General features: G+C 42.2%; 2 protein-coding genes and 1 non-coding gene across 3 annotated transcripts in view; 1 reads left to right on the top strand and 2 right to left on the bottom strand.

The window, feature by feature from the left end:
• The first annotated feature begins 976 nt into the window (after window positions 1-976).
• On the top strand, window positions 977-14,048 carry TUBB6 (tubulin beta 6 class V). Its single transcript, XM_045849612.1, has 4 exons — window positions 977-1,148; window positions 1,611-1,719; window positions 3,509-3,619; window positions 12,556-14,048. Exons 1-4 carry the CDS (start codon window positions 1,092-1,094, stop codon window positions 13,617-13,619), a joined length of 1,341 nt encoding a protein of 446 aa, XP_045705568.1. The 5' UTR covers window positions 977-1,091; the 3' UTR covers window positions 13,620-14,048.
• Window positions 14,049-16,359: 2,311 nt separating this feature from the next.
• AFG3L2 (AFG3 like matrix AAA peptidase subunit 2) overlaps window positions 16,360-27,794 on the bottom strand; it is a 43,534-nt gene continuing 32,099 nt past the window's right edge. The window contains exons 15-17 of the mRNA XM_045849611.1: window positions 26,423-26,623; window positions 21,944-22,138; window positions 16,360-17,146 (exon numbers count right to left, since the gene is read on the bottom strand). Of these exons, the coding sequence (XP_045705567.1) occupies window positions 16,904-17,146; window positions 21,944-22,138; window positions 26,423-26,623 (639 nt within the window). The 3' untranslated portion in view covers window positions 16,360-16,903. The remainder of the gene's footprint in view (window positions 17,147-21,943; window positions 22,139-26,422; window positions 26,624-27,794) is intronic.
• LOC123826511 lies at window positions 17,974-18,077 on the bottom strand. Its single transcript, XR_006787076.1, has one exon. It is a non-coding gene; the product is annotated as a U6 spliceosomal RNA (small nuclear RNA).

Below are 27,794 nucleotides of genomic sequence, written 5' to 3'. Positions count from 1 at the left end.
CTTCTATCGTCCTCACTCCTTCTCCAGCATTGCTCTTATCCGAACAACACCCACACAAGCACACCTCCCTGCCCACGGCAAAAGGAAGTCCCCACACGTAGGACTAGCGAAGGCGAGGGAATGGCCTGCTAGAGCGCAGCGCTCTGTGCTCTCCCAGGGCCAAAGACCTTTCCATCGCTGACTCCTGACGGAGAGACTGCGTAGACCACAGAGCAGGAGGATGTTCACCTTCAGATCCCGCGACATATTTACTTTAACTAAAGCCCTTTGCAAACGGCTCAGAGTCATCAGAATGGAATGGTACCTGTAGTTGCAGACGAAAAGGCTCCAGGAGGGCGGTGAAGTGTGTGTGTGAGGGGGGAAGGGGTGGTCAGAGTCACTGTGAAAAACTCATCTTTCGTGGTTTGACCCCGCGACGCGTGCGGGAAGCGTGTGCACCCTGCCAGGCCCGCACGGTCCCGAAACCCATCCAAAGTGGCTCTAGGTGGGACCCGGCCTGCTCGCAGCGGCTCGGCGGGAACTCTTGACGCCACAGTCTCTGGGTCCCGGAGGGCGAGGGGTCTCCAGTTTCCCACCGAGGGGGATCAGCAACCGAGGCTGCAAAATGGGGTGGGGGAGGGGCGGGAGCTGTTCCTCCTTTCCTTCTGCCTCCCGACTAAGTTCCCGCTCGGCTTGCGCTCTAGGGACCCGCTCGCTTCCCGGCCTGGCTCCCTGCGCAAGAGGTCCTTCAGCTGTCCCCTGTCACTCGTCCCTTCTGGGAAGGAGCAGGCTCAAGGCGGCCCGTGGGGAAGACCCTGTGATGAGCGAGCCGAAGTGGGGCGGGCCGTGGCCCGGGGGCCGGGACGCCTGGGGCTGGGGTGCAGGGGGCGGGCAGACGAGCCAGGGCAGGGAGGGGCGGAGGGAGGTGCCCTGAACCGCTGGGGCACGGGGTAGCGGCCGGGGAAGGCGAGGCCCGCAGCCATTGGTCCGGGCGGCCGGGGGTGGGAGGTGGAAGGTGGGAGGAGGGTCGAGTCCCAGGAGCGTGCGGCTGGCTCTCAGTAGCCCCCGAGGTCAGAAGAGCGAGGTCCCGCAACGCAGAGTCGGCGCCCGCCATGAGGGAGATCGTGCACATCCAGGCGGGCCAATGCGGGAACCAGATAGGCACCAAGGTGGGTCGGGCGAGGGGCCAGCGGGCGCCGGGCTTCCCTGCGGGTGAGCAGCTTGCAGGCCTGGGGCGTCTGGGCTGGACCCTCGGTGCGGGCTCTGTGACCCTCGGTCCCTGGAGCCCAGTACTGCCCCGCGCCGCACCCGGGAAGGGCTGGAGGAGCGGCGCCCCGGAGGATGGGGCGTCACAACCCCGGGCCCCTGGGCCCTCACCCCACTGTAGCCCTCACCCCACTGTAGCCCTCACCCCACTGTAGCCCTCACCCCACTGTAGCTGGGAGCGGCCGCGGGAGGCTCAGGCACGCCTGGAATTCGGCAGCCGAGGACACGCGCCCCCCCCCCACCGCCCCCCCCCCCGCCCCGCCCGCCCGGCCCGGCCAGCCCTGGGGTTAGCCACAGGGGTGGCGGGGAGGCGCCCGGAGCTCCGGGTTCTGACTGTGTGTCACCCTTGCGTGTCCTGCATAAAGTTTTGGGAAGTGATCAGCGATGAACACGGTATCGACCCGGCTGGAGGCTACGTAGGTGACTCGGCGTTGCAACTGGAGAGAATCAACGTCTACTACAATGAGTCATCGTGTGAGTAGCGTCGGTCCGTGCCGCCACCTCTGGGACCCCGCCCTCCCACCCCCCCCCCCCCGTCCACGGTGCCCCCCCCGCGGTGCCCCCCCGCGGTGCCCCCCCCCCGCGACCACGCCCTTCCCCACCCCAGCCCGCCAGTCCTCTCCCGGATCCGGGCAAGACAGGACCGCGGCCATCCCCGTCTGGGACCGCGTTCAACCCTGCCCGGACCCCGGCCACCGTCTTCCTGGACCTCGGCCATCCCACTCCCTCCCGGACCGTGCCCTTCCCCGCCGGACCACGGCCATCACCCTCTTAGACCCCAGCCTTTCCCAGTCTTTTCCGCCTGGACCCGTGGCGCTCCTGGTTTGCCTCCTCGGGAGGGGAGTTTGCTCTAGGAAAATTTCACCTGGGATACAGCAGGATGCCAGGCTCCTCCCTTGCTTGCGCTAGGGCGGGGAAATGCGCTGTCAGTTTAGTTCAAACAGCCCAATTCCGCGCGGGTCTGAGCTTTTGAACCGGACTACCCATTAGTGTTGTGAAATCAACTTGGTAATATCCAGACTTTTTCTTTCCAGCTAAAGATGACCTCCTAATGGAGGCTCTTGGCTAAAAAATTGAAAAATACTCCCTTACGTGACTTTTCTGGCCCTTTGCAGACCTCCAAAAAGACTACATTCTCTGGAAACTGAAACTAGACAGTTCTGGGTAATTAATTGCCTGGTGGACTTGGGTGAAAATCCAGGCTGTAGTTTATCTCAGTTTGGAAATAATATTACCCCCTGTCCTGGATATCTTCATATGTATTGTAGCTACGTGTATACATTATTTCTGTAAGTCTTTTATTATAGAAGTGGCACATGCCCTTTAAAACAAGAAAAAGCTAAGACACTGAAAGAATGCCCAGGAAATAACAGATGCTACCCTTCTACACTGAACACTTATTTTTGAGAGAGAATTACTTTTGGTTTTTTGGAATCATGCCGCCTGTCCACACAAGAGCTGAGACGAACAAGACACAGAAATCATTGGATTTATTCATTAAGCAGCTGTGACAAAAGGTCTGGAACAGTAGGGCCTGGGAGATGAAATTTCTAGATAGCTATAAGGAAAATTCCAGTATACATTGCACTTCCTGTTAACCCTTGGTCCAGCTTAGTTACATCCTTTCTTCATTTGGGTGTGTGCATAGCTGGACAGGAGTTGAAGTGCACTTCCTGTGTGCAATCCTATTAACCTCATTCTCACTGGGAAGAATTTATTGCCCAACTTACACAAAAGTGTACTTACAATGAAAATGCTACACGGGAGGGAGCACTCACTCATAAATGAGAGTGTCTCTTGGGAAATGGTACCTGGAATGAGGTGTTCAGACTGTAGCTTGGGTTCCTGTGTGTGGACGTGAGGGTGGTGCCAAAAAAGCAGAAAGACCATCACAGCAGCATGGCAATTTGCCTCAACAGATACAGTTTATTTCCATGGAACTAAAAAGGCAAAACTGACCAACAGGAAAGAGGTATTAGGGTGAACTGGAAAATACAGGAGGCAGGAAGTCAGAAGACCTGATTTCTCACCCTGCTTATTTATTCCTGGAACTCCCTCTGCTCATTCATGCCTGGGCTGGTTTCCTCATCTGAACAATGCAAGGGTGGAATTGTGTTCTCCCAGTGCTAAGATTCTGTGATTCTAAATAAAATCCTGCTTCATACATTCCAGGCAGCTGAGCTGGTGGGACTTGCTCTGAGGAACTCCATTACTTTAGAAACTAGAAAGTGACCCTTTGTGGGTGGGCTTTGTTCTCTTCTAGCTCAGAAATACGTGCCCAGGGCTGCCCTGGTAGACTTGGAACCCGGCACCATGGACAGTGTGCGGTCTGGGCCTTTTGGGCAGCTCTTCCGGCCTGACAACTTCATTTTCGGTAGGTTCCATCTTTCCTGCTTTTTTCCTTCTTCTTTTTTTTAAACATCAAAATTAAATTATGTGCAAGATTAAAAACATCACATGGCACACAAAAGTTTAGAATGCAAATCAACAGTCTCCAGCCTCATCAAAAGCACCTCTTTTAATTTTTATATTATTTTTATTGGAAAGTAACCTCTGTATCTCTAAATGAAATGCTTATACTGGTAGTTCTTTACTTAAAAAAATTTAGACATTAATGTTTTTTCCTTCATAAAGTATTATAATATGATAATAATATTGCCCATCTTTTAAACTTCAAAATGTTCTGCTTCCCTTCTAAAGACTGTTACCATATAAGTTTTATTTTACCACAATTGGGCAACTCTACCCCTCCCTTCTTCTACATAAAAAAAAAGTGATAATATTACCTTCTCCTCTGTAAACTCCTAAAGAAAACTATATAAAATTAAATAAAGTGGCACTGTTAGTGTTACCAGCCTCCATCACCCTGTAGCCATGGTTTTTAGAGTCAAGGCTACTTCAAAGTATGCAAGACGATACAGAATCTTGAAAGATTTTATTGGTATATGAACTGATTACACTGTAGCAGAATCAGGCAGTGACTTGTTAGAAAGGTGACTCAGGAAGATGAACGTTCACAAAGAGTTTATATGTCCTCAGTATCATCTGCTTTCCTATCACCATGACAACCCACACAACCAAAAGCACAGGTGAAATTTCTTGATAACAACTTGTTGAAGGGTTTTTCCACCTTTAATATTTCAAATAGATCAGCACTTTGGTGTCCCTTTTCTTAAATCAGAAAACCTAAATTGCCAATGTTTTTATGGTCCACAGCATTTATATTCTTTACCTTTCACTGAACTAGAGACCATTATGGCCCCAAGCACAAATAAACAGGACTCACACATAAAGAAATCTGAAGACACAATATTAAAATACAACTTGCTGAACCCTGTTCCCATGGAGGTAGGTTATCCAACACACACATACACACAACTGCTTTTGGAGAGAAAGAAAAAAAATCATGTGTTCTACTGTACATTGTTTTAAATTTAAGATGTTCTAAATTATAAATATTATATTGGTCTTCATGTAACAGTGGTATGTAAGTAGATATTCATTACATTACTCTTCATATCCTTTTACATGGCTTAAATCTGTCATAAGAAATGTCATGGATGAGGCACCTGTTGATGCACTCTCCGGAGAAGGTCTCTAGCAGGACACCAGAGGCCATGCACCTTCTCTGCTTTACTCTCTCCCTCTTACAGTCCAGACGTCTACTCAGGAACAGCCATTCCTCCTGCACAGCCAGGGCTTTTGAGGTTTTAAAGAGAGTCAAAACCATAAACTGATTTTTACATAATTGAATTATTACAGACTATTGAAGTTTGAAGTTGTGATAAGCTAGTTTCTCAGAGCAGCAGCTTCAGGAATTGTGGAGGATTTCTTTAGCTTTATTTATTTGAACTAAATATTGAGAGTGTACGAAAGGTTTGGTCTCTTCTTTCTAGGTGTCAGTAAATAGGAATCAAAAAGTTTAAGAACAAATTAAGATAGATCTATAGTAAACAATTAATGATCTAACTTATTGTCCTTGTAAACCTTAAAAAATGTTAGAAATGACATTTGACATGTACACTGTGTCCAGGATTACTTCTTGCATATTTGTTTCTTGCCAGAACATGTATACCTATTTTTGATTCATATTTAACATTTTTAACACACTGTACTAATGTGAAATATTCAATAGTAATTTTTTAATGACACTTTTTTATCAAAAATTGTGAATTGCTTAAGTGAATATGCTTATTTTGTTAAAATAGTACATTTATTTTGTGGAATGGAGGGGTATTGAGAATGTATGAACATATTGCATTGTTTGGCTAAACAGTTAATCAAAGAGTTAATCAAACAGTTTTTATGGCATTCTCCAGTTAATCAAAGAGGCAGAGTTGTCTGTAAATGGGAGGTGGCTCATCCCACTGTGGTTTTCTAGATCATGGTTTCAGAGTCGGTAAATTAGAGTAAACCAGTGTTATTCTTTTCAGATATAGTTTGAAATGCTTTAAAAAAAACAGATTTGAAGTACACATAATTCTAAAAGTGAAAATTACCTGCATTTGAGATTTGAACATGGATATACTTTAAAAAAACCTTTTTCTTCACAAATTGCTACCTGCATAGCAATCATGCCTATTAGGTGGTAGGAAATGTTCTTGTAGAAGCAAATGAAATACCAGAGAGGTAAACTTGCCTTTAAGCCTCTTTTTGCACTTGTACCTTTTTCTTCAAAATTTAGGTCAAAGGGCACATATACAACCTTCAGACTTATTAATCCATCCCTCGGGGTAAGCTAGGTGTAAACCAGAGGGTGGACTCTGTGAAAACCCTGCTGATCTGTTGCAGCCTGACTGCCAAAGCTCAGAGATTGCAGGCTTGAGTTCTACAGTCTGGAGCTGCTGATTAATGTCACAACATTGCATTACAGAAGATGTTCAACTCATGACCCCCAAATATTTAACTGGGAACGCCTGTTGCTATGAGACAGTGGCAAAATATTTTCAGAAGCCACCCGCTTCCTCCTTTTGTCAAGAGCAGAGAACACTTCATGGCTACTCATGCTATAAATATTGGGGAAGCCAAGTGAATGATATGAGCTGAGGAAAGAAAAAGGGTCAAGTTCAGAATCTCTGTACACCAGCTACAGTGAGCTTGATTTACTATGCTTATCTATCTGCCTAAAGCCACCTGTTTGTTTTCAGTTATTAGTTTCTACTCTGTTTTAATGAAATAATTCCTGGGGTTTTTGTGACAGCTACACTCAATCTTTGCTTTGTACAGGTGTGAGAGTTCTGCACTGAGCCGCAGCTTCACGGCTAACCCCGAGTATAAGGCTATCCCCAAGTTTATTTGTCCCAGTGCCTCTGCTGTGGTCTGACCATGCTGCTGTCTGCTGGAATGGGCAGGAGTTAGTGGGGACATAGGAAGGACAGTGACCACTTTTGAGCCTGGTAAGAGTAGGTGGTCAGCCAGGTTTCACTGTGTGACCCAGCTGTGTGGGAAGAAAATGTAAAAACAGTTACCTGCTAGTCAAGGAAATGGCCACCTGAGGGGGCTGAAGTGGCCAGTGCCCACAGGGTCTGATGCAGGCTCAGAGGGACTGTTTTCATAGTTTATTATTAAATAGATGTATCTGCATCATTCACTTTGAGCTATAGGTCCTGCCATGCCAATTGCGTTGGTGCCTTTGACCAGACAAAAGGGGCAAAGACCACAGGAGTGAGGCTGGGCTCACTTGTAAGGTGGGGCTAAGACAGACAAGTACAGGGGGAGGCTGAGGATATTTTTTCATTGCTTTTAGAGAGAAACATCAATGCAAGAAAGAAGCATTGATTGGTTTCCTCCCATTTGTACACTGACCAGGGATTGAACCCCCAACCTAGGTATGTGCCCTGACCAGAAGTCAAACCAGCAACCCTTCTGTCATGGGACAAGGCTCCATCCAAGTTACATGGGCCAGGGAGTCAATACATTTTAAAATTACTGAAGAATCAAGGACTTCTAGTCAAGATGGTAGTATACACAGACATGGTCCACCTCTGTGCACACCACATCAAAATCATAACTAAAATATAGACCAACCATCACTCAGAACCATCAGAAATTGAGCTGAATGGAAGTCTGAAAACTACGGAATTAAAGAAACACATCCATCCAGACTGGTTTGAGGGGTGCAGAAGCAGAATGCGCTGGTCCCTCATCCACGTGTGGTGGATAAAAATTCAGAAGGGATATCTCAGGAGTGAGGAGTCCCAGCCCCACACCAGGCACCCCAGTCCAGGGTTCCTGTGCCAGGAAGGTAAGTCCCTACAATTTATGGCTGCAAAAACCAGAAGGAATTGAGTTGGTGGAATAAACTTCTAGAGCCCCAAGCAGTTCCTCTTAAAAAGCCCATACTCAGACTCACTCCCTCTGAGCTCCAGCACCAGGGTAGCAGCTTGAAAGGCACCATTGTTATGCAGGGAGAAACCGAAGTGTCTGGCATTAGGGCAAGCAGAGGATCATTGTCCCTTTTCTAAACCCTCCCTCCACAGAGCTGGCAAGCTGGTGCATGTCTGAGACTCCATCAACCTGGCTAATACAAACACCTGCCTTGGATAGCCCCAGAGACTCCGCCCCACCCACCATTAGGGCCCACCCAAGCTGCTTTTGGCTTATGCTTCACAACTTCCTAAATCCTCTGAAACAAACAACAGCTGGCCTCAGTGAGCCCCAGGCCCAGCACTAGCAGCAGCCAGCCAAGATTCACAGCTTGGCTTTATCTGGGAATCTCCAAGCCCAGCATAAGTAGCAGCCATCTCAGATTGCTTATAGCTCAGGCAGGGTGGCCCCAGGCAAAACACAGGAAGGGGCTGACCGTGGCCTGCACCACCTAGGAAACCCCGGAGCCTGTGTGCCTAGTGGACAGCTACAGACCACATCAGAGTACCACCACCCTGCCCCTGCACAGCTGATCCTCCATGGAGGGTGGAGGTTGATGGCTAGTGCTCACATCCAGTCCTTGCAGCAGACTGGCCCAGGTAAATCCTTCCCATTGACCTGATAACAGCAACCAAGGCTCAACTACAAGGAGAGGGTGTATTCAGCCCACATGAAAGGCATACCTTGAGTACATGGCTTGGTTGATAGTGGAGGCTGTGCCACTGGATCCTACAGGACACCGACTACACTAGGCCATGCTACCAAGACAAGGAGTCATAGCAGCTCTATCTAATACAAAGAAACAAACACAAGGAGGCAGCCAAAAAGACAAACATGGCCCAAATGAAAGAACAGATTGAAACTCCAGGAAAAGAGCTAAACAAAAGCAGTCTATCAGATGCAGAGTCAAAATACTATTTATAAGGATGCTCAAGAAACAGTGAGGACCTCAACATCACGAAAAAGATCCAGTCTGAAATGAACGATACACTAATTAAAATGAAACAATTTACAGGAAAACAACAGTAGAGTGGATGGAGCTAAGAATCAGATCAATGATGTGAAACATAAGGAAGCAAAAACCAACCAATCAGAACAAGAAGAAAAGAGAATCCCAAAAAACAAGGAAACAGTCTGTGCAATCCAACTTTAAGCAATTCAACACAGAGGTACCAGAAGGAGAAGAGAAAGAGAAAGAAATTAGAAATCTATTAGAAAAAATAATGAAAGAAAACTTACCTAATTTGCTGAAGGCAATAGACGTGCAAGTCCAGGAAGCACAGAGAATCCCAATTATGATGGATACAAAGAGGCCCACTCCAAGACACATCCTAATTAAAATGCCAAAGGTTAAACGTAATGAGAGAATCTTAAAAACAGCAAGAGAAAAGCAGTTACCTACAGCAGAGTTGCCATAAGACTATCAGCTGATTCCTCAAAAGAGATTTTGTAGGCTTGAAGGGATTGGCAAGAAATACTCAAAGTCATGAAAGCAGGGACTTATGGTCAAGATTGCTCTACCAAGCAAAATTATCACTTAGAATTGAAGGGCAGATAAAGAGCTTCCAGACAAGAAAAAACTAAAGGAGTTCATCATCACTAAACCATTATTATATGAAATATTAAGGGGGCTTATTTAAGAAAAAGAAGATAAAACTATGAACAATAAAATGTCAGGAAAACACAAGTCTATCAACTATTGAATCTAAAAAATGAAGTAAGCAAACAAGACAGAATCATGGGTACAGAGAAAGTTTTGATGGTTGCTAGCTGGGAGGAGGATGTGGGGGAATGGGTGAAGAGGTGAGGGGATTAGGAAGTACAAATAGATAGGTACAGAATAGCCATGGGGATGTCAAGTACATTGTAGGAAATGGAGTAGCCAAAGAACTTAAATGCATGACCCAATGGTCGGGGCGTTGCCCAGGGAAGTGGAGGGTGCTGGGTGGAGGAGAGGCAAAAAGCAGGACAACTGTAATAGCATAACCAATAAAATATAATTTAATAAATTACTGAAGAATCATAGGATTAGGCCTTTTTTTTCTTGTTTTAGACTTCTGTTAACACCATAATGCTTGGCACTGATAAGTGCTATGGAAGATACAAAGATATTTAAGATGACTCATTTACTCAAGATTAAAACCTTGAGTACAATGCAGGAACCCATTGGTGTTCCTCAGCAAACCTGTGTGAGAGGCCCCCACCCGCTGTAGTGCACAAGAACCCTCCATCTACTCATCTTAGATGACGTAGCACAAGGCTGGTCTCAAGAAGGCTTGGGGTCACTGCTGCCTACCTCAGTTTCCCCTTCTGGTATGCAGCATCAGGTATGGACCTGCCCACATACAGAGCAGAGAAGCTGGTCTTCAGGCAGTGGTTTCTCACCACTAGCTGGGTGTAGGCTAAAGTCAAGTTAACACCTGAAAGGTAAGTGGGGAGAGGTTTGTACAGTGCAGTACCAGCAGTGTCCTGGCCCAGAGCAGAAGGATAGACAGGCCTTGGCATCTGTCTCCTTTCGCTTCTGTCCACTTGAGGCTATCAAATCAGCTACCCAACTCCTGCTTTTAGCAGTGTGTCCTTGTCTCTTTCACTCAATATGGAGGGAAAAATCTGATCAGGGTGCTAATGGATTTATTTTTTTATACATGGTTCTTCCTTTCAACGCCAGAGTTTGATATGCCCATTATCTAAAGCACTAAAGAAATACAGCGCTTTTTAACAACCTTCCTTGCTTGCTAAATAACTTACAATTTTAGCTATATATTACATTTCTTTTTCACCAGTTAAAGGAATGAGAAATAACAGTATCTTGTTTTCAAAGTTTATCTTATAGTATGCTCTAGAATTTATAGTTCTCAGTGGTTTTCTCCTAATATTCCTTGAAATGCATGTTGACCTCTTTATTTGAATTTAAAAATAAAGTCATGTTTTCCTAACTGTGTCTAGTTGGAGGATGGTTCTAATGAGGACTGCCTTTGCCAATTAGATTATAAAAGTAGTAGTTTGTATAGTTCAAATAAGCAAAAATTGCAACCTAAACATTTAAAAAATATTTTTAAACATTCCATTAAAAAATCATATTGACAAAGTTGTACTGGTATTAATATTTCCATTTTCCCAACTCTAAGTATATTGGATTAAAGAAAATGCCTTTCAGTGAAAGAGTTAGAATTTGGCAAGTCTTGGTAAAGCCTTTTGGGTATCTCCCAGAAACGGAAGGAAAGAATGACTGATCCAAGTTAGATATTTCCAATTCTGCTTTCAACATGGGTGAGTTTTTGGCTGGAAATATGATTAAAAATACTTTTTTAAAGAATAAGAAAGATCATAGCAACTTTATTTTTTCTTTATTTTTATTGTTGGCACTATTGCAGATGTCCCAAATTTTCCCCACTTTGTTGCCCTCCTCCCAGCCCCCGCTTCCCCTTCCTTCAGGCCACCACCACACTGTTGTGTGTCCACAGTTTATACATATGTTCTTTGGCTGATCCCTTCACCTTCTTTCATCGAGTCCCCCCTCCCACGCTCCCTTCTGACAGCCATCAGTCTGTCCCATGTATCCAAGCCTCTGTGATTATAGATCAACTATTTGATTTTTGGCATGTAACTCCAAAGATCAAATAATTGAATGACATTGTTAGAACACAGTTCATTCACATTTACATATTTATGTTACATATATGCATATATATTTTTCAACATATACATAAAATCAAAAGTGAAACTTGATGCCAAATTTTGTCTCATTATTGCAATATTTAATATTCATCTTTAGATAAGCTAATTGAAAAAGTTATAATGTATTTTTAACATCTTGTGATCATAGGAATTGAACAACAATCAATTTCAACTTACAATTTATTTCTGATTTTTATATACTCTGTTGGATACATGTAACAGAATGATGTAAGTTGTACTTAAAAGAGAGCAGTTTTAGTACTCTAGACATAAAAATTGTGTCCTTTACAACTTCTTGAATTTATGAAGACAAAGTGGATGTCAACTTAAAACTGTGTGAGGGGTATCTAGTTTTATAGTATTTTCAGTGCTACAGAGCTCTGTTTGAAGATAGGAAAGCAAAAACTAAGTAAGTCCCAGTTGGTCCTCTCTATCACTTCTTTATAAGTGCAGCTTTTCATACACACACATCCTGTATTATTTATACAGCTTGGGAAAGAGGACTTCACTGCCAATAGACCTTCAATTTTATAATGAAACGAGCTGAGAGGATCTTAAATTTAAGAGTCAACCTTTCAGATGCAAAATTTCTTCCATAAAGTAAGACACAAACAAGCAGGTGGGGAAAATGCACCATTGTGAGAAAACAGACTAACTAGAAGGTCTCTTGCTAGTTACTTGAACTATTTGGATAAAAATACAAAATTCTTTCAGGTATGTTCACTTCCTTACCACCACTGGGCTGGAAACAGTTTGAGGGCAGGAATCACTTCCTGAGCTGAGTAATTACAGGTGCAATGTAAACAGTTGGTGCTCAGAAAATTTTGCAACAGTAATTCTGGATGATAAATGAGGGACTCCATTAACATGAAAAATATTACTGTTTCTAAAAGGAAATGTACATAGTACAAAATGCAGAAAATTCAAAAGAGAATGAACAGATTAATGCATATATTTTGTTCCCTTTGAATTTTACCATGTGTGAGAATTACCTGTTTAAAAATAAAAATGGAAATTACCTGGTCAAAACATATGTCCACTTTAAAAATTGATGGGACTTGAACTTGTCTTAAGAGGTACTAATTCATGTGCTCCCCAGCAGGATTGGGAGGTGCCTATTTCCCTGCCCACTGACTGGCCAATACCATATTATTTAATCATTTCATAACACATTTTCCAACACCATTTAAAAGTATTAATATCCATGAGCAATTCCTTTCTGTGTCACTATTTAAGTTGCATGCTATACTCTTTGGTTTATTACAGGACAAACCGGTGCAGGGAACAACTGGGCAAAGGGTCATTATACAGAAGGAGCAGAACTGGTGGATTCGGTGCTCGACGTGGTGAGGAAAGAGTGTGAGCACTGTGACTGCCTGCAGGGCTTCCAGCTCACCCACTCCCTGGGAGGAGGAACAGGGTCGGGCATGGGCACACTGCTCATCAGCAAAATCAGAGAGGAGTATCCCGACAGAATCATGAACACCTTCAGCGTCATGCCCTCCCCCAAGGTCTCGGACACGGTGGTGGAGCCCTACAATGCCACCTTGTCAGTCCACCAGCTGGTGGAGAACACAGATGAGACCTACTGCATCGACAATGAGGCCCTGTATGACATCTGTTTCCGCACCCTGAAGCTAACCACTCCAACTTACGGAGACCTCAACCACCTGGTGTCAGCCACCATGAGTGGGGTCACCACCTCACTACGCTTCCCGGGCCAGCTCAACGCTGACCTCCGAAAGCTTGCTGTGAACATGGTCCCTTTTCCCCGCCTCCACTTCTTCATGCCCGGCTTTGCCCCCCTGACAGCCAGAGGCAGTCAGCAGTACCGGGCCCTGACAGTGCCCGAACTGACTCAGCAAATGTTTGATGCCAAGAACATGATGGCAGCCTGTGATCCACGACATGGGCGCTACCTGACCGTGGCCACTGTCTTCCGGGGCCCCATGTCCATGAAGGAGGTGGACGAGCAGATGCTGGCTATCCAGAACAAGAATAGCAGCTATTTTGTGGAGTGGATCCCTAACAACGTCAAGGTGGCTGTGTGCGACATCCCTCCTCGAGGCCTCAAGATGGCCTCCACCTTCATTGGTAACAGCACAGCCATCCAGGAGCTGTTCAAGCGCATCTCGGAGCAGTTTTCTGCCATGTTCCGCCGGAAGGCCTTCCTGCACTGGTTTACAGGAGAGGGCATGGATGAGATGGAGTTCACAGAAGCGGAGAGCAACATGAATGACCTGGTGTCTGAATACCAGCAATATCAAGAAGCTACAGCCAATGATGGTGAAGAAGCTTTTGAAGATGATGAAGAAGAGATCAATGAATAGAAGAGTGCCCCTGTGTCAAATATGACAATGCAGATTTTCTTTAACTTTGATGTGTCTTAATTGTAATGGCCAGCAAATGATGAACTGGTCTTAATGTATGGGTGCAGGCCCCTCCCAAATGCAATAAAATTGTACCCAGTCATCTAGAATAAAGAAAGCACATTAAAAAAGAAGAGAATTGGCAGTCCAACCCAGCCATATCAGACTAGCAACATTTTCTACTGGAGGATTTAAAAGAAATAATGGGCCACCAATAAAGGGCTAAACAAATAAACCTCACCTTCTATTAAGAGTTCAATCATGTCTGAGAATTAGCAGAGAAGTGTTTTTTTATCCTTTGAAATGAAGCTGTGCAGTGTTGCCTTATATTGAAAATGCAATATTAACCTTTGAAACAATTTATTCATAATAAAAGTTTTGTTTCTTCCAGCCTGTTTTATGATTTGTTACTCTGCATCATTTCAATGGTTGCTTAGATCTCTAGTGCCTTGCTGAATGAACTGCCCCTGCAGCTCACTGAAAGAACTGAGGAAAGAGGCTTTTCTTGAATTGCAGGCTTTAAGGGTGGTAGACAGAATTCTGAGCCTAAAGGTAATAATGCATGTGTAATGAACAGCCCTTCATCCACATTTGCAACCAGCATTTAGACTTCCCACAGAATTTGCCACCTCCCTAGGTTATATCTTGGGCTAGTAGGTCCCAGCCTTCCCTGACAACTCAGCTGAGATTTGCCAGAGGAGCCACAGAAAATTACTTGCACGCTTCTAGCAAGCCCTTGGTGGGTGAGAGTAGGGTAGGTTTCCAAGATCTGCTGAGCTTCCATGAGTTCTCAGACCAGGAACCCAGGCCACTGGCCCAGCCCAGAAGGGAGGGTGAAGTTTTCTGTGCAACAAATCATTTTTATGGTTCCTGTAAAGTAGCCACAACTTCTCTAAGAGGTCTTGCAAAGTAAAATTCCATAGAACAGGACCAGGCTATTATTAATAATTAGCAAACATTGCCAAAATTAGCTGTGAACCTGTGATTTTGCTTTAGCCAAAATTATGTGAGTGGATGTCACTTCCAGGTAGAAGCAAATGTTAGTGGTTGGCTCTGTGCTCTGCCTCCCAAGTGGGGACCCCAATTCCTCCTGTAGATGACCCAGCATCTCCACTGGTAACTGCTGAGCGAAGCCCCCTGACCTTTGTTGGACAAGAAATAAGCCTTTGCCATTTGCAGCCAAGATCTACGGCCACCTTACAGCATGACCTAGCCCCACCTGGTGCTGTGATGCCACAGCTCACATGCAGTAACTGCATTTATTTTGTGCCAAGTAAGCCCCAGCCTTGAGAAGACAGCAGGAATCTGAACTATTCTGTAAAATTACGGTAAAGAAACCTTGCCACCGCCAACTAACCTGGAAACATGCTACTAGGTTTGATTGACCTTGAAGGAGAAAAGGTGCTGGGAGCACCTGCTGTGAGCCACACTCGGTTTAGGTCCCAACAAAGGTAATGCTCACAACAGTGCTAGAGTACAGGTGTGACCATGAGGAGGCCTGCTGGAGGCCGTAGGTGTGGGTTACCATCTGACTCAGTCTCTCACACAGCTTTGTCAGTTTTCTTACTGAATCAACATGACTCATGTTTGGCACAACTCACTTCCACCCAGAAGCCTCCCAGCTGAGGCCAGCCAGAATAGCATACACCGGTACCTCTGCAATGGGATGGGAAAGGAGTACAGAGTATCTTGTCTCTTCGTTGTCTACTGCTTATGTGGAGAACAATGCACTAGACATCCTGATAGTGTGAGTCCTCTTGCAGCCTTAAAACAATTCTTCACTCAACTACTTCCCACAAGCATCCTGAGGAAAGGAGGCAGTCTGTTTGTGACTTCTGCATGTCACTCACTGCTAGAGGAGCTAAGACACTTCAAGTGTCTCCTATGATGATGAGTTAGTGGTCAGAAGAGCTGCTCCTGTGTCAGGTGAGCTGGAGTTTGGCATCTTTGGGACAACTGGAAGAGTAGTCACAAGATAGAGCAGCCTGCCTGAGCCACCCCTCATCCCACTAGCCCAGTGCAGTGGAGATGCCACAGATTCTGTGTCTTAAATCTGAGGAGTCATCATTCCCACAACATATTTAACTATATCAAGAACACACAACGCATGCTGGAATAACACTGAAGGAGGCTGCTAAAATATGTTAATAAATGCAGAAATGTATGGTACCTCCAAATCCAAAGAGTGACATTTTTAGACTTAGTACATCTTCACACCATCTTTTGGTAAGAATTCTGACCTAACCTAGGTTTGTAACATTGCGGACCACTTTTCTGGAAGTGCACACACCCTTCCAATACTACTGGTAACAGCTTATAATTCACACCTGGGAAGCCATTCAGAGCACAGGGGCCGCCCTAGCTTATTGTCACTGCCCTTCTCCGAAATCCAGTTAATGGCTTGGGGCAACCTGCCACACCCACTATTATTACACACTTACTTCCAGACCCAGACAATGTGACCAACACATGGTGATGATTAGTCTAGTAAGGGTATAAACTGATGCCATTATCACAGATTTTTGTACTGAGTTGGTATCAATATACTTTACACCCCGAGGTCATTCCAGGACACACAAACCTAGAAGTTACTCATTGTCTTATGGGAGCTGAGAGAACCAGAAAGACCAACATTTTGTTTTCTAAAAGAAAGCAGTCTAAGCATAAACAGTGGCCCTCTCTGTGGTCAGAAGAAAAGAAGTACAATGTTTACACTTTATTTTTGATGTAAAGAAGCCATATTTACATAATACATTCATATTTTAAATATGTTACAGCTCTCTGTAGAAAACCATTCCATTAAAACAGCAACATGTGATCTGGATTCAATCTTTAAAGTATTAGTCAAATTAAAATATTCGTATCAGGACTCTTTTAATTTCACAGCCTTCAAAGGAAAATGGGAATGAAGAGTGGGGTGATGCAAAGTGAGATGCAGACCTTTTCCATGTGGCGGGCTCTCAGATTCTCTCCACTTCACACGTTCAGCTGGCTTTCACTGACGGTGGAGAGGGAAGACTGCTGGGATCCGATCTCCACTCTTCCAGGGGCTATCCAAGGGCCCAGGGCCTTGGGGAAAACCACCCTGCCACCCCTGCAGGGATTTCTGAAGCTGAGGGTTAAGTACTCCTCCTCTTCCCACCACTTCAACTGGTTAGCAGCTGGTTAAATCAACTTAGCAGTGTTCCCATTCTCCCAAGAAAGCCAGAGTTGAAATAACGTGCAAACCGAAACCACAATACAAGCTAAAACGGCCTCCCTCCTCGGATCTGATTGGCAATTTTCTCATCTGGGGCCTCCTCTTTCTCCTTTTCCCGCTCTTTGTTCCAGTCTTTCAAGCCCTCTGGAAGTGAAGTGTCTTCATCCAAGCTGCCAGTGCCTTCCACAAATTCTTCATAGGTAGATTTTTCTGCAAATGGTCTGGGGCCCAAAAGTTCAATCATATCACTCTTATCTAATACTTCTTTTTCTAATAATAGAAGAGCAACCTGAAACATAAACAGTTCCTATTTAAATAGCTACTCGGCAAAGTCTATTCAAAGTTAATGTTTTTATTTATACCCAACCTCATCCTCAAAAGGGTTTAAAACCACTGAAAAAGATATACATAAGGTCACATAATTTTGGAGTAAGATGTGCAAAATACTGGAAAAACAAATGTTGTCCATCAGTAAGGCAGTCACTAAATACATTTGGTACACCCACACAATGAACAATTATGCACCTATTCAATGAAAAAGGTGAGATGCATAATGTCTATAATATGCTAATTTGCTTTTTAGGAGGGAAATATATCTTTTAGTGATAAACCAACTTTTATATGTGCTGCCACCTCATTTCACATGTTTTTCCTTACTGCTACCTTTTAAAATTAGATCTATTTTTAAATAGTAATCATCTTCTGCCATCTGTGGAACACATTTTTTTGCATTCAACTAAAGATTGCTTACATCATTTTCATAAGCATGTCTGCATCCACTTAGGTTTATACAGGATGAAATTATAATTAGATACTGCTGCCTGCACTATTTTTGAAAAATTATATTTTCCCATTCTTTTTTGCATATTTTCCCATTTCATTAGATTTAGACAGAGACCTGTGTAAATGTGGTTACATTACATTTTTTAAACATCTTTTCTTTTAGTTCATTATATTTTTTAACTTAATTTTGTTTAATAAGGTTGTTTTGAATCTACTATACTTAATCTGGTTTTATTTTCCTTGCTATTCTTACATTCTATTTATATAATGTTTTAAAATTCCATTTTCTAAAAATTGGTTTCTTTATAAATGCACAGCTTTGTGGAAAAAAAAAAAAACATGGAACACAGCACAAATCTGCGTGTCATCCTTGCACAGGGGCCATGCTAATCTTCTCTGTATCGTTCCAATTTTAGTACTGCCATGTGCTGCCAAAGCAAACACAGGAAAATATATCTTTTTATGTGTGTATATATACATAAAGAAATTCTGGAAGGGTACATAAGTAAGTGGTGGGAGTAGGGGTGTTGGGGCAAAGGACAGAAATAGAGTGAACAGGAAATTTCAAAAGTTAGTCCAAAAATAATAAAGACAAACAAGGGCAAAGATACAAAATGAAACCAGGAAAGTAATATGAAAATATGAATCCTGAAGTTCTATTCATTTGTATGGCTGAATCACAAATTTGACACTACACATTTTAACGGGTCACCGCAAAAGGGACACCTGACCAAATTACATGCATGGAAGTGAGTGATGGTGTCAGGGGAGCAGGGAAGAGAGGTTATGTTAGAGCATCTGACCCTTTCAAGGAGAACCAAGTGGGTTACACTGTAAACTGATCTCATAAAATAGATTAGTAGGTAACTCCCTAAGAAATTTAACATTCTGTAGTTTACATTAAATGCTGTTTCTAAAGATTCCAAATTTTAAAAAGAACAATTTTCTGCTATCTTTAAACTTTTAAAAAGTTTATTAGGGAGTTTTCAAATGTACAAAGGTAGAAAAAACAGGTAACTAATCCCCACATAACCACTATCAATAGTTATCAACTTAGAGCCATTTTTATTTCATTGACTCCCTGGTTTATTTTAAAGAAAATCCCAGATGTCTCATTTTATCCACACATACTTTTGTCTATATCTTCAAGAGATAAAGATTCTTAAAAAAACATAGCCAGAATACTAAAACAGCCTAACTTTTAAATATATTGTATATGTAAGATATGAAAAAATAAAAGCTTTAGGATTTATTCTTAGACCATCTTTATTTCTTAAATTTGCCTATTTACACAATTGCAGCTAACCACTTAAGTTGTGATAATTATTATTTTATTTAACTATTATTATTATTTTAACTATTAACTATTATTATTTTTATTTAATTATTTTATTTATTGTTATCATTTTATTTAACTCAATATATCAAAAATATTGTCATATCAGTATGTAATATAATGATATTAAGAATAGCTGATATATTTTACATTCTTTTTTCATACTAAGTCTTCAAAACCCAGTGTGCATTTTATGCTCACAGTACATCTCAATTCAGATTAGCCACACTGACAGCACAGGCTTGGTTAGAAGTTAATGACAAGGGCTCTGCAGACAGGACATCTGGGTCCAAATCCGGTCCTGACACTTACCAACTGCCTGATGACCTTAAGCAAAGTTAAGCAACGTTGTTTCTTTATGTATTAGTTTCTTTATCTGTAAAATGGGGGTAATAATGTAGTGACTTCTTGAGGTTTCAGGGTATTTTAAGAGAGTTAATACATCTTAGGCAGTACCTGATATGGATAAGGTACTACGTGAATGCTAGCTGATTACTGTTTTTCTCCTAAAGCTTTCCCTTAGAGAACAATTTGTCCAACTCCTTAGCCCATAGATGAGTAAACTGAGGCTCAGAGTTAGGAAGGCACTAGCCATAGCAGCAAAGGATCCAGCCACCTCTCCTCTTCAATTTTTAAAAAAATTTTATTCATTTATTTTTAGAGAAAGGGGAAGGGAGGTAGAAGAGAGGGAGAAAAACACCAATGTGAGAAAGAAACATCGATCGACTGGCTGCCTCCCATATGCACCCCAACCAGGGACTGAACCAGCAACCCAGGCATGTGCCCTGACCAGGAATCAAATCAGTGACCTTTTGCTTCGCAGGATGACACCCAACCAACTGAGCCACATCAGTCAGAGCAGGCACCTTTCCTCTTGATGGCTCCTGGCTGGCACATTATTCTTAAATATTTAATATTCTCTGATGGACCAGGCAGAATCTCAGAACTCTGTGGTGTTTCAGGATCCTCACTCTGTTGAACTAATTTTCCCTTCACAAACATGTATTTCTTTGTTACCATTGTCAGGACATGTACTACACAGATGGAAGGGTAGACAACCAGGTGTAATTTCCAGGATCCATTTGAGCATCTATGGCATGCATGTGGACTTCCTATACTCATACACTATTCTCCTAGAGCTAGTCATCTCAGTTGAGCGCTTCCACCCTACATTGTCTTTTACAGCTCATTTCTTCTTTTCCACAATTGAAGGGGGATAACCAACAAACCCTATATCTGGCCTAGACCTCCTATCCATATACCACTTGCAAATGCCTACTGCTCATGCCCTCCTGGGTGTCAAGACTGAATCCCTCCCCCATCCCAGGCAGTGTCTGCCACTAGGAAGAGTCCTGGAGACATCCTAAGGGCTTTCCTCCTATTCATTCTCTACTTTAAATATCTAAAAATCTCTTGGTTTTTTAGATCTGCCACCACCAGCACATCTCAGGAATGTCAACACATGCCTGCAACAGCTCTGAGGTGGTCTCTGTCCTAGTCTCTTCCATCCCACTGGGAGTGGCACACTGCTGCCACACTCTCCTTTTAAATGATGAACTTGAATCACTTCCACCCAAGACTTTTTTAAGGACTCCCTACCATTAAAAAAGGGGGTTGGATCAGACTATTATAAAAGTCACTTTTATTCTGATAATTGTGTTTCTAAATTTTCTAACTAGCTTTTGAGGACTTGGGTACTGCAGTCCTCCTTCCCCCCACTGTCTGTCTGGTCAAGGCAGGCCAACTCAATCCTGCCCTCCTCCCCAAACGCTTCCTTGCTCAAGTTTCCACACTGAGAGCTCCTTTCTTTCCCATTGACTTTAACCTGACTATCCTTCAAGGTCAAGTGTAAGCCCTATGTTCTATGTAAAGCCTTCTCTGACCACTCTGGTCTTTCCTTACTTGGAGCCACTGCTGTATGCTTTCTAGTGTTTCACAGACACTAGCTCTCTCCCCAATTACACTGTGTACTTTTCTGAAAAGATGTCATGGATTTTTAGAATTACATGGCACAGGGCGGGTTCACAGGAGGCTTTTCTGAAGACTTGCTTATGAATAGCCTACTTTAGAATATTCTTCTATCTGTGTCAATCCTTTATAGGGCTTTTTCATTTGTGTTTTTCTCATTTGAGTGTGGAATGTTCAAAAAACAAAAAATTCTAATTTTGGTTGCAATGGATTTGAAAATTAAGAGTGCATTGGATGCAAGAAATCCACTGAATTCAAAAAGGATCTGCCACTTTTGCACGTGCTATTCAAATAAGGTACAACAATGAAAACCATGAAGCAGATTTACTCGTGAATGCTCCGAATTAAGCCAATGTAGTTTTCATGTGCTGACTTCTACTTAGTAAGTTTGGCTAATTCTTTTATGTGCCCTTTCATTTGTCATTCTGGAGGTGAAAAACAATGGTAAATTTCTATCACTCCATTGTGCTCCATATTTAGGAATGCAGCAGAGCCTTGAATAACGTTGTTTTGTTCAGCACTGCTTGTTATAACAGTAACAAGAGGCCATAGGAACTTAATTCTTGTTTAGATCAATTAGCCTATGGTAAAACTGGTTTCATGATATGTCATTTCACTTAAGGTTGCAGAAACTATCAACAACATTAAAGTAAGGATTTACTGTATTGGTAAAATACTTGGTGGAAAAAAAATACTTGGTAGGAAAGAGTGTAGATTAAATTGTTCATTGGGTAGTTAATAATAGACTTCATTAATCCCTCACTCATATTCTTAAGAGCCACAACAGCCAGGATCATTACTGGTTTTGCTCACCACCACATTTTCACCATGTCACAGGGACAAAACAGACACAGAAACATCAGAGTGAAGGAAGGAATCCAAAAGTTAGCCAAGTACGGGAAATGCTAATGTCTATAAACTAAGCAAAAGAGTAGATCATCACTTTAAACTTTTTTTTGCAAAACTGTGTATAGAATCATTTGTACAACTGGCACCTACCTTCTCCACGTCAGCTTTCTTTTCTGTGAGAAGAGCTACTGTTCTTTTATAAGCATCATTAATAAGTATTCGTACTTCGTCATCGATCAGTCTTGCAGTGGCTTCACTGTAAGGTTTCTCTAATACCATATCACCCTGACGCGGGAGGTCAAAGGAGATTTGCCCAACCTTTTCATTCATGCCAAACTGGACAATCTGAAAAAGAATACATCATTAGTAGTATACATCCATTTTTGGTGATAGGCTAACATATTTTTATAAAATGCCAGTAAGTCTTTACAACGACATTAACTCCACACACTTCACTGTAATACTGCTCTTTAACCTGGCAAAATCTACATGGCAGTCTTGAGTAGGCTGAGTGGACAAGAGTGTTCTGTGTAGATATAGGCAGCAATGAATAGTGTCTCAAATTCCTCAATGAGGAATACAAGAAGCCCACAGACAACATCTACAACAAAATCAGATGAGAAACAGGTGAGGATAAATCCCAACAGCTATAAAACCTGCAAGATTCTACCCTCTGCATGAAGGGAAGTAGAAAAGAAGCAAAAAGCTTCTGACAGATCTAAGAGTAAGAATCTCAAACCCTCCAGGTTCTTCCTACAAAGAGTGTCACATCACCTTGAGAACAACCAACTCTGGAAGGGGCGTATGCATTTTTCTGTTCCGAGTCCATGGGGCTAGGAGACTATGTGAAGAGGCTGGCACAGTCTGGGCCATAGCTAACCAAAATAAGCCTTACATTAAGAAGAAGCTTCTGGATTATCAACAAGACAAGTAAAAACAAGTGTTGGAGAGGTTGTAGAGAAAAGGAACCCTCATTCACTGCTGGTAGGAATGCAGACTGTTACAGCCACTATTAAACACAGTATGGATATTCCGCAAAAAATTAAGAACAAAGTTATCATATGACCCAGCAACCCCTATTTTGGTATCTACCTGAAAATTTGAAAACATTCACAAAGATATATACAACCCTATGTTCATTGCAGCATGACTCACAGTGGCCAAGACCAAGTGTCCTTCAATAGAGGACTGGATAAAGAAGATGTGGTATACACATACTACTCAGGCATAAGAAAAGATGAAATACTGTTTAGCTACAAGATGAAGTACTGCTATTTGCAACAACATGGATGGACCTTGAGAATATTATGCTAAGCTAAATAAATCAGTAAAAGCTAAGAACCATGAGACTTCACTCATGTGTGGAATATAAGACAGAAACTCATAGACACAGACAACTATGGTGGTTACCAGAGGGAAGGGGGTAGGGGGTAGTAAAGGATAAAAGGGGGCCAAATACATGGAGACAGAAGATGATCTGACTTCAGGTGCTGGGCCTACAATGCAATATAGAGAGCTTGTATCATAGTAATGTACACTTGAAACCTATATAGTCTTATTAGCCAATGTCACTCCAATATATTTAAATAAAACAAAAAGAAGACACTACTGCTTCTGAAAGTAAAGTCCAAAACTGACTACAAAAGAGAAGGAAGGCCAGATAAAAGTGGGGAGCAGGAACAGAGCCAGGAGAACTCAGAAAGTAAGAAGCCATGTTTTTAAAAACTTCATGAAAATAACAGAAAGGGGAATTCTAAAGCTAAAAAACTAGAAAAGCCCCAATCTTCCTCTTTCCTAAGAGGTCAGGAAAACAAATTTCATGTAAAAATGGGCAAAAGAAAAATCACTTACGAAGTTATTATGAAAAAAAAAAAAAAGAGCAGAATAATGTCTCCATAGGTAAGGATAGCAAGGTAGAAAGACATGTTCATAAAACAGATGAAGGAGTTCCGGCTGAGATGGAGGCATAGGTAGAAACCCTTAGCTTCCTTGCACAACCAAAAAGAGGATAACAACCTATCTAAAATCAATAAACAACCAGAAGCTCCAGAAAATCAAACTGCATGGAACTCCAACAATCAAGGAATTAAAGAAAATCAATCAGAACAACGAGATTGGTGAGGTGGCTGACCACGAGGGCCAGCTGGGGGAGAAAAAACGGCAGCAAGTAGGCAGACCTTGGGGACGGGGCTGGCTGCGGCATGGCAACGGGCTATGCAGGCTGCACTGGTGGGGCTGACTTAAAGAGAAACTGAAACTCAGAGTTGATATGGGCTATGGAGGGAGAAACTCCCAGTCTCACACAAGAGTCCCTCGGAAGGTGTGCTAGGGACTTGCAGGCGAGCTGCATAGTTCCTTCTCTGCCCCCTCCCTCACAGGTAGCACAGCAAAGAGGGTTGCCCTGCCCTGGTGAATTCCTAAGGCCCCGCCCCCTTACAACTTCTGTGCTGAGACAAAGAAATATGGCCCAAATGAAAGAACAGAGCATAACCTCAGAAAGAGAACTAAATGATGAGGACATAGCCAACCTACCCGATGGAGAATTCAAAGTCATGGTAATCAAAGTGCTCACAGATCTGATTGCGCTTGGTTGAAAAATGAAAAAACAAAGACACCCAAAAGAACATAAAGCAAAATATTAAGGGAACCAACAGTGACAAGAAGGAAACCAGGACTCGAAGCAACAATTTGGAACAAAAGGAAGAAATAAACATCCAACCAGAACAGAATGAAGAAACAAGAATCCAAAAAAATGAAGAGAGGCTGAGGAATCTCTGGGACAACCTGAAACATTCCAATATCCAATTATAGGGGTGCCAGAAGGAGAACAACAACAGCAAGAAATTGAAAACTTATTTGAAAAAATAATGAAGGAAAACTTCCCCAATCTGGAGAAGGAAACAGACTTTCAGAAAGTCCAGGAAGCCCAGAGAGTCCCAAAGAAATTGGACACAAAGAAGAACACACCAAGGCACATCATCATTAAGCTACCCAAGATTAAAGACAAAGAGACCATCTTAATGGCAGCAAAAGGGAAGGAAAGAGTTACCTATAAAGGAGTGCCCATAAGGCTATCAGGAGATTTCTCAAAAGAAACCTTGCAGGCAAGAAGGGGCTGGAAAGAAGTATTTGAAGTCAGGAAAGGCAAGGACCTACATCCAAGACTCTATCCAGCAAAGCTATCATTTAGAATGGAAGGGCAGATCAAGTGCTTCTCAGATAAGGTCAAGTTAAAGGAGTTCATCATCACCAAGACATTATTACATGAAATGTTAAAGGGACTTATCTAAGAAAAGGAAGATCAAAACTAGGAACAGTAAAATGACAACAAACTCACAACTATTAACAACTGAATCTTAGAAACAAAACAAACTAGGCAAACAACTAGAACAGGAACAGAATGACAGAAATGGAGATCACATAGAGGGTTATCAGTGGGGAAGGATAGAGAGGAGAATAAGAGAAAAGGTACCAAGGAAGAAGAAGCATAATTGGTAGGCATAAAATAGACAGGGAAAGATAAAAAATGGTAGAAGAAACAGAGGACTCAAAGAACTTACATGTACAACCCATAGACATGAACTAAGGGCGGGAGGAATGCTGGAGGGTTGGGGGTCAGGGCAGAGGGGGGATAAAGGGAGAAAAAAATTGGGAAAACTGTAATAATATAATCAATAAAAAATACTTAAAAATTCTACTTAAGAGGATAATTAATAAGAATGGAGTTTACACATTTCAAGGTAATCAGTATTTGTCTGCAAATAAATTTCACCTGATTTTAAAAAAGATGAAAACTGTAGCCTACTCCTTCAAAATAGGCTAAAATAAATCAGGAAAATTACACAAAATATGAACAAGTAACAAAAATCAGAATCAGAAAAACTCAAATCAGATCCTAGAACATAGAAAAAAGATATAAAAGAAAAAATTATTTTAAAAATAAAGATGAAGCTACAAACAGCACAAGAGCATACAAACGCAACAAATAATGTCCTAAGAAATAAAAGGTAAAAGATGACAGTAAGAAAAAAATTTTTACATGAGGCATAAAAAGATTCTGAGAAAAGTGTCGCAGGTTCGATTCCCAGTCAGGGCACATGCCTGGGTTGCAGGCCATGACCCCCAGCAACTGCACATTGATGTTTCTCTCTTTCTCCCTCCCTTCCCTCTCTAAAAAATAAAATAAAGATAAAATCTTTTTTTTTTAATATTTTATTTATTTATTTTTTAGAGAGGGAAGGGAGGGAGAAAGAGAGAAACATCAATGTGCGGTTGCTGGGGGATATGGCCTGCAACCCAGGCATGTACCCTGGCTGGGAATCGAACCTGGGACACTTTGGTTCGCAGCCTGAACTCAATCCACTGAGCTATGCCAGCCAGGTAAAAATAAAATCTTAAAAAAAAAAAAAAAGATTCTGAGAAAGTGACAGACCCAGAAGAGCTGACATATGAGTAACAGGAGTGTCCAAAGAAAGTCATTACTTAAGTTTTGAGTGCTTTAAAATGGATTTAAGAAATAATCCTTGCCTGAAAAGCCTAAACCAGTCACACACCATAGTACTATTTCAGGACCATTCATGAATGTCCGCTGCTCAAACGTGAGGAAGAAACACTCCATCTCATACTCACTTGGGCATATGCACTCTGAGTCACTTTCCTCAAGTCATCTTGAGCGCCAGTTGTAATTCTCCGAAAGAAGATTTCTTCTGACACTCGGCCACCTAGAGTCATGCACATCCTATCCAAGAGCTGCTCTTTGGTGTACAGGTATTGTTCTTTGGGTAAATACTGAGCATAACCCAGTCCCTTGCCCCTTGGGATGATGGACACCTGGCAAGTACAAAACATAAAACTGTTGGAGGCTGCACCCCCAAATACAGACTTGATCATAATATTTACAGATAAACTCATTTATGAAAAATAAGCACCAGCTGGGCAATCCATCAGCCTTGGCTAGATGAGATCTAGGAGGAGTGACTGTTCAGGAAAAATATTTCTCTTAGGACAACTTAACCTTAGAGTTCCAGAAAGTATTTGCCTTTTTATAAAACTTAATTGAAATTATTCAGTCTTGACAAAAAGACTGTCAAGTCTTTGAGTCAAGACATCTTGACTGAGTGGTGACATCTCCTGAGAGCTTGGATACAGTGAAGGCTCCATCCAACATGACTGTCAGCCATGGCCACACCCTCCTTTACAGGACAGGGGGTAAGGCAGACCTTGATGATCAACTTCATTTTCTTTTCTAGTCCTCTTTTTGCAATTGAATAAATTCCTTTCATTTTGCAAAAAAATCCACTTTATTAAGAGATTAGTTTATATATAAAAGAATGCAACTGTTAAAAAGTGTATAGTTCAGTGTGTTTTTTTTCATGTTGGATGCACTTTTATTTATTTTAAACAACTCTTCAGTTTCCAAAACATCGGGGGAGCCTCTTTTAATTTACACTTGAATACTAACATGGAAAACATGAGTCTCTGTGGACTGGGGAGAACACATCCCCACACAACAGATGAGGCTGCTTGTTTACTTACAGGTATGAGTTAGTAACATGCAACTATACAAAGACTTATTCTTGATCCAGCTATTTTAAGATCAATGAGTTTTGACAAACTTAACTCGCTACCACAATGAAGAGACAAAATATTCTCTTCATCCTCAAAAGTTCCCTGGTTTCCCTTTGTAGTCAACCCTTCCCTCTACCCCCAAGCAACTTTGGATATGCTTTCAGCCCCCATGGATTAGTTACAATTTCTAGAATTGCATATAAATGGAATCATACAGTACTTCATTGTGTCTGGTTTCCCTCTCAGTTTCTTGGACTCACCTCCATTGTTGTGTGTACAATATTAATAGTTGATTCATTTTTACTGTTGTATAGCACTCCATTATATTAACATTTCAAATACACATTTCATTCTTAAGTGGTATCAGGGTTGTTTCCAGTTTATTGCTATTATTTATAAAGTAGTAAAAGTCTCTGCATGAACATTATGTTTT

This window comes from Phyllostomus hastatus, unplaced genomic scaffold, assembly GCF_019186645.2.
Source record: "Phyllostomus hastatus isolate PE091 unplaced genomic scaffold, TTU_PhHast_1.1 phas_contig_80, whole genome shotgun sequence".
Taxonomy (NCBI): domain Eukaryota; kingdom Metazoa; phylum Chordata; class Mammalia; order Chiroptera; family Phyllostomidae; genus Phyllostomus; species Phyllostomus hastatus.
This window is presented reverse-complemented; position numbering and strand designations above follow the sequence as displayed.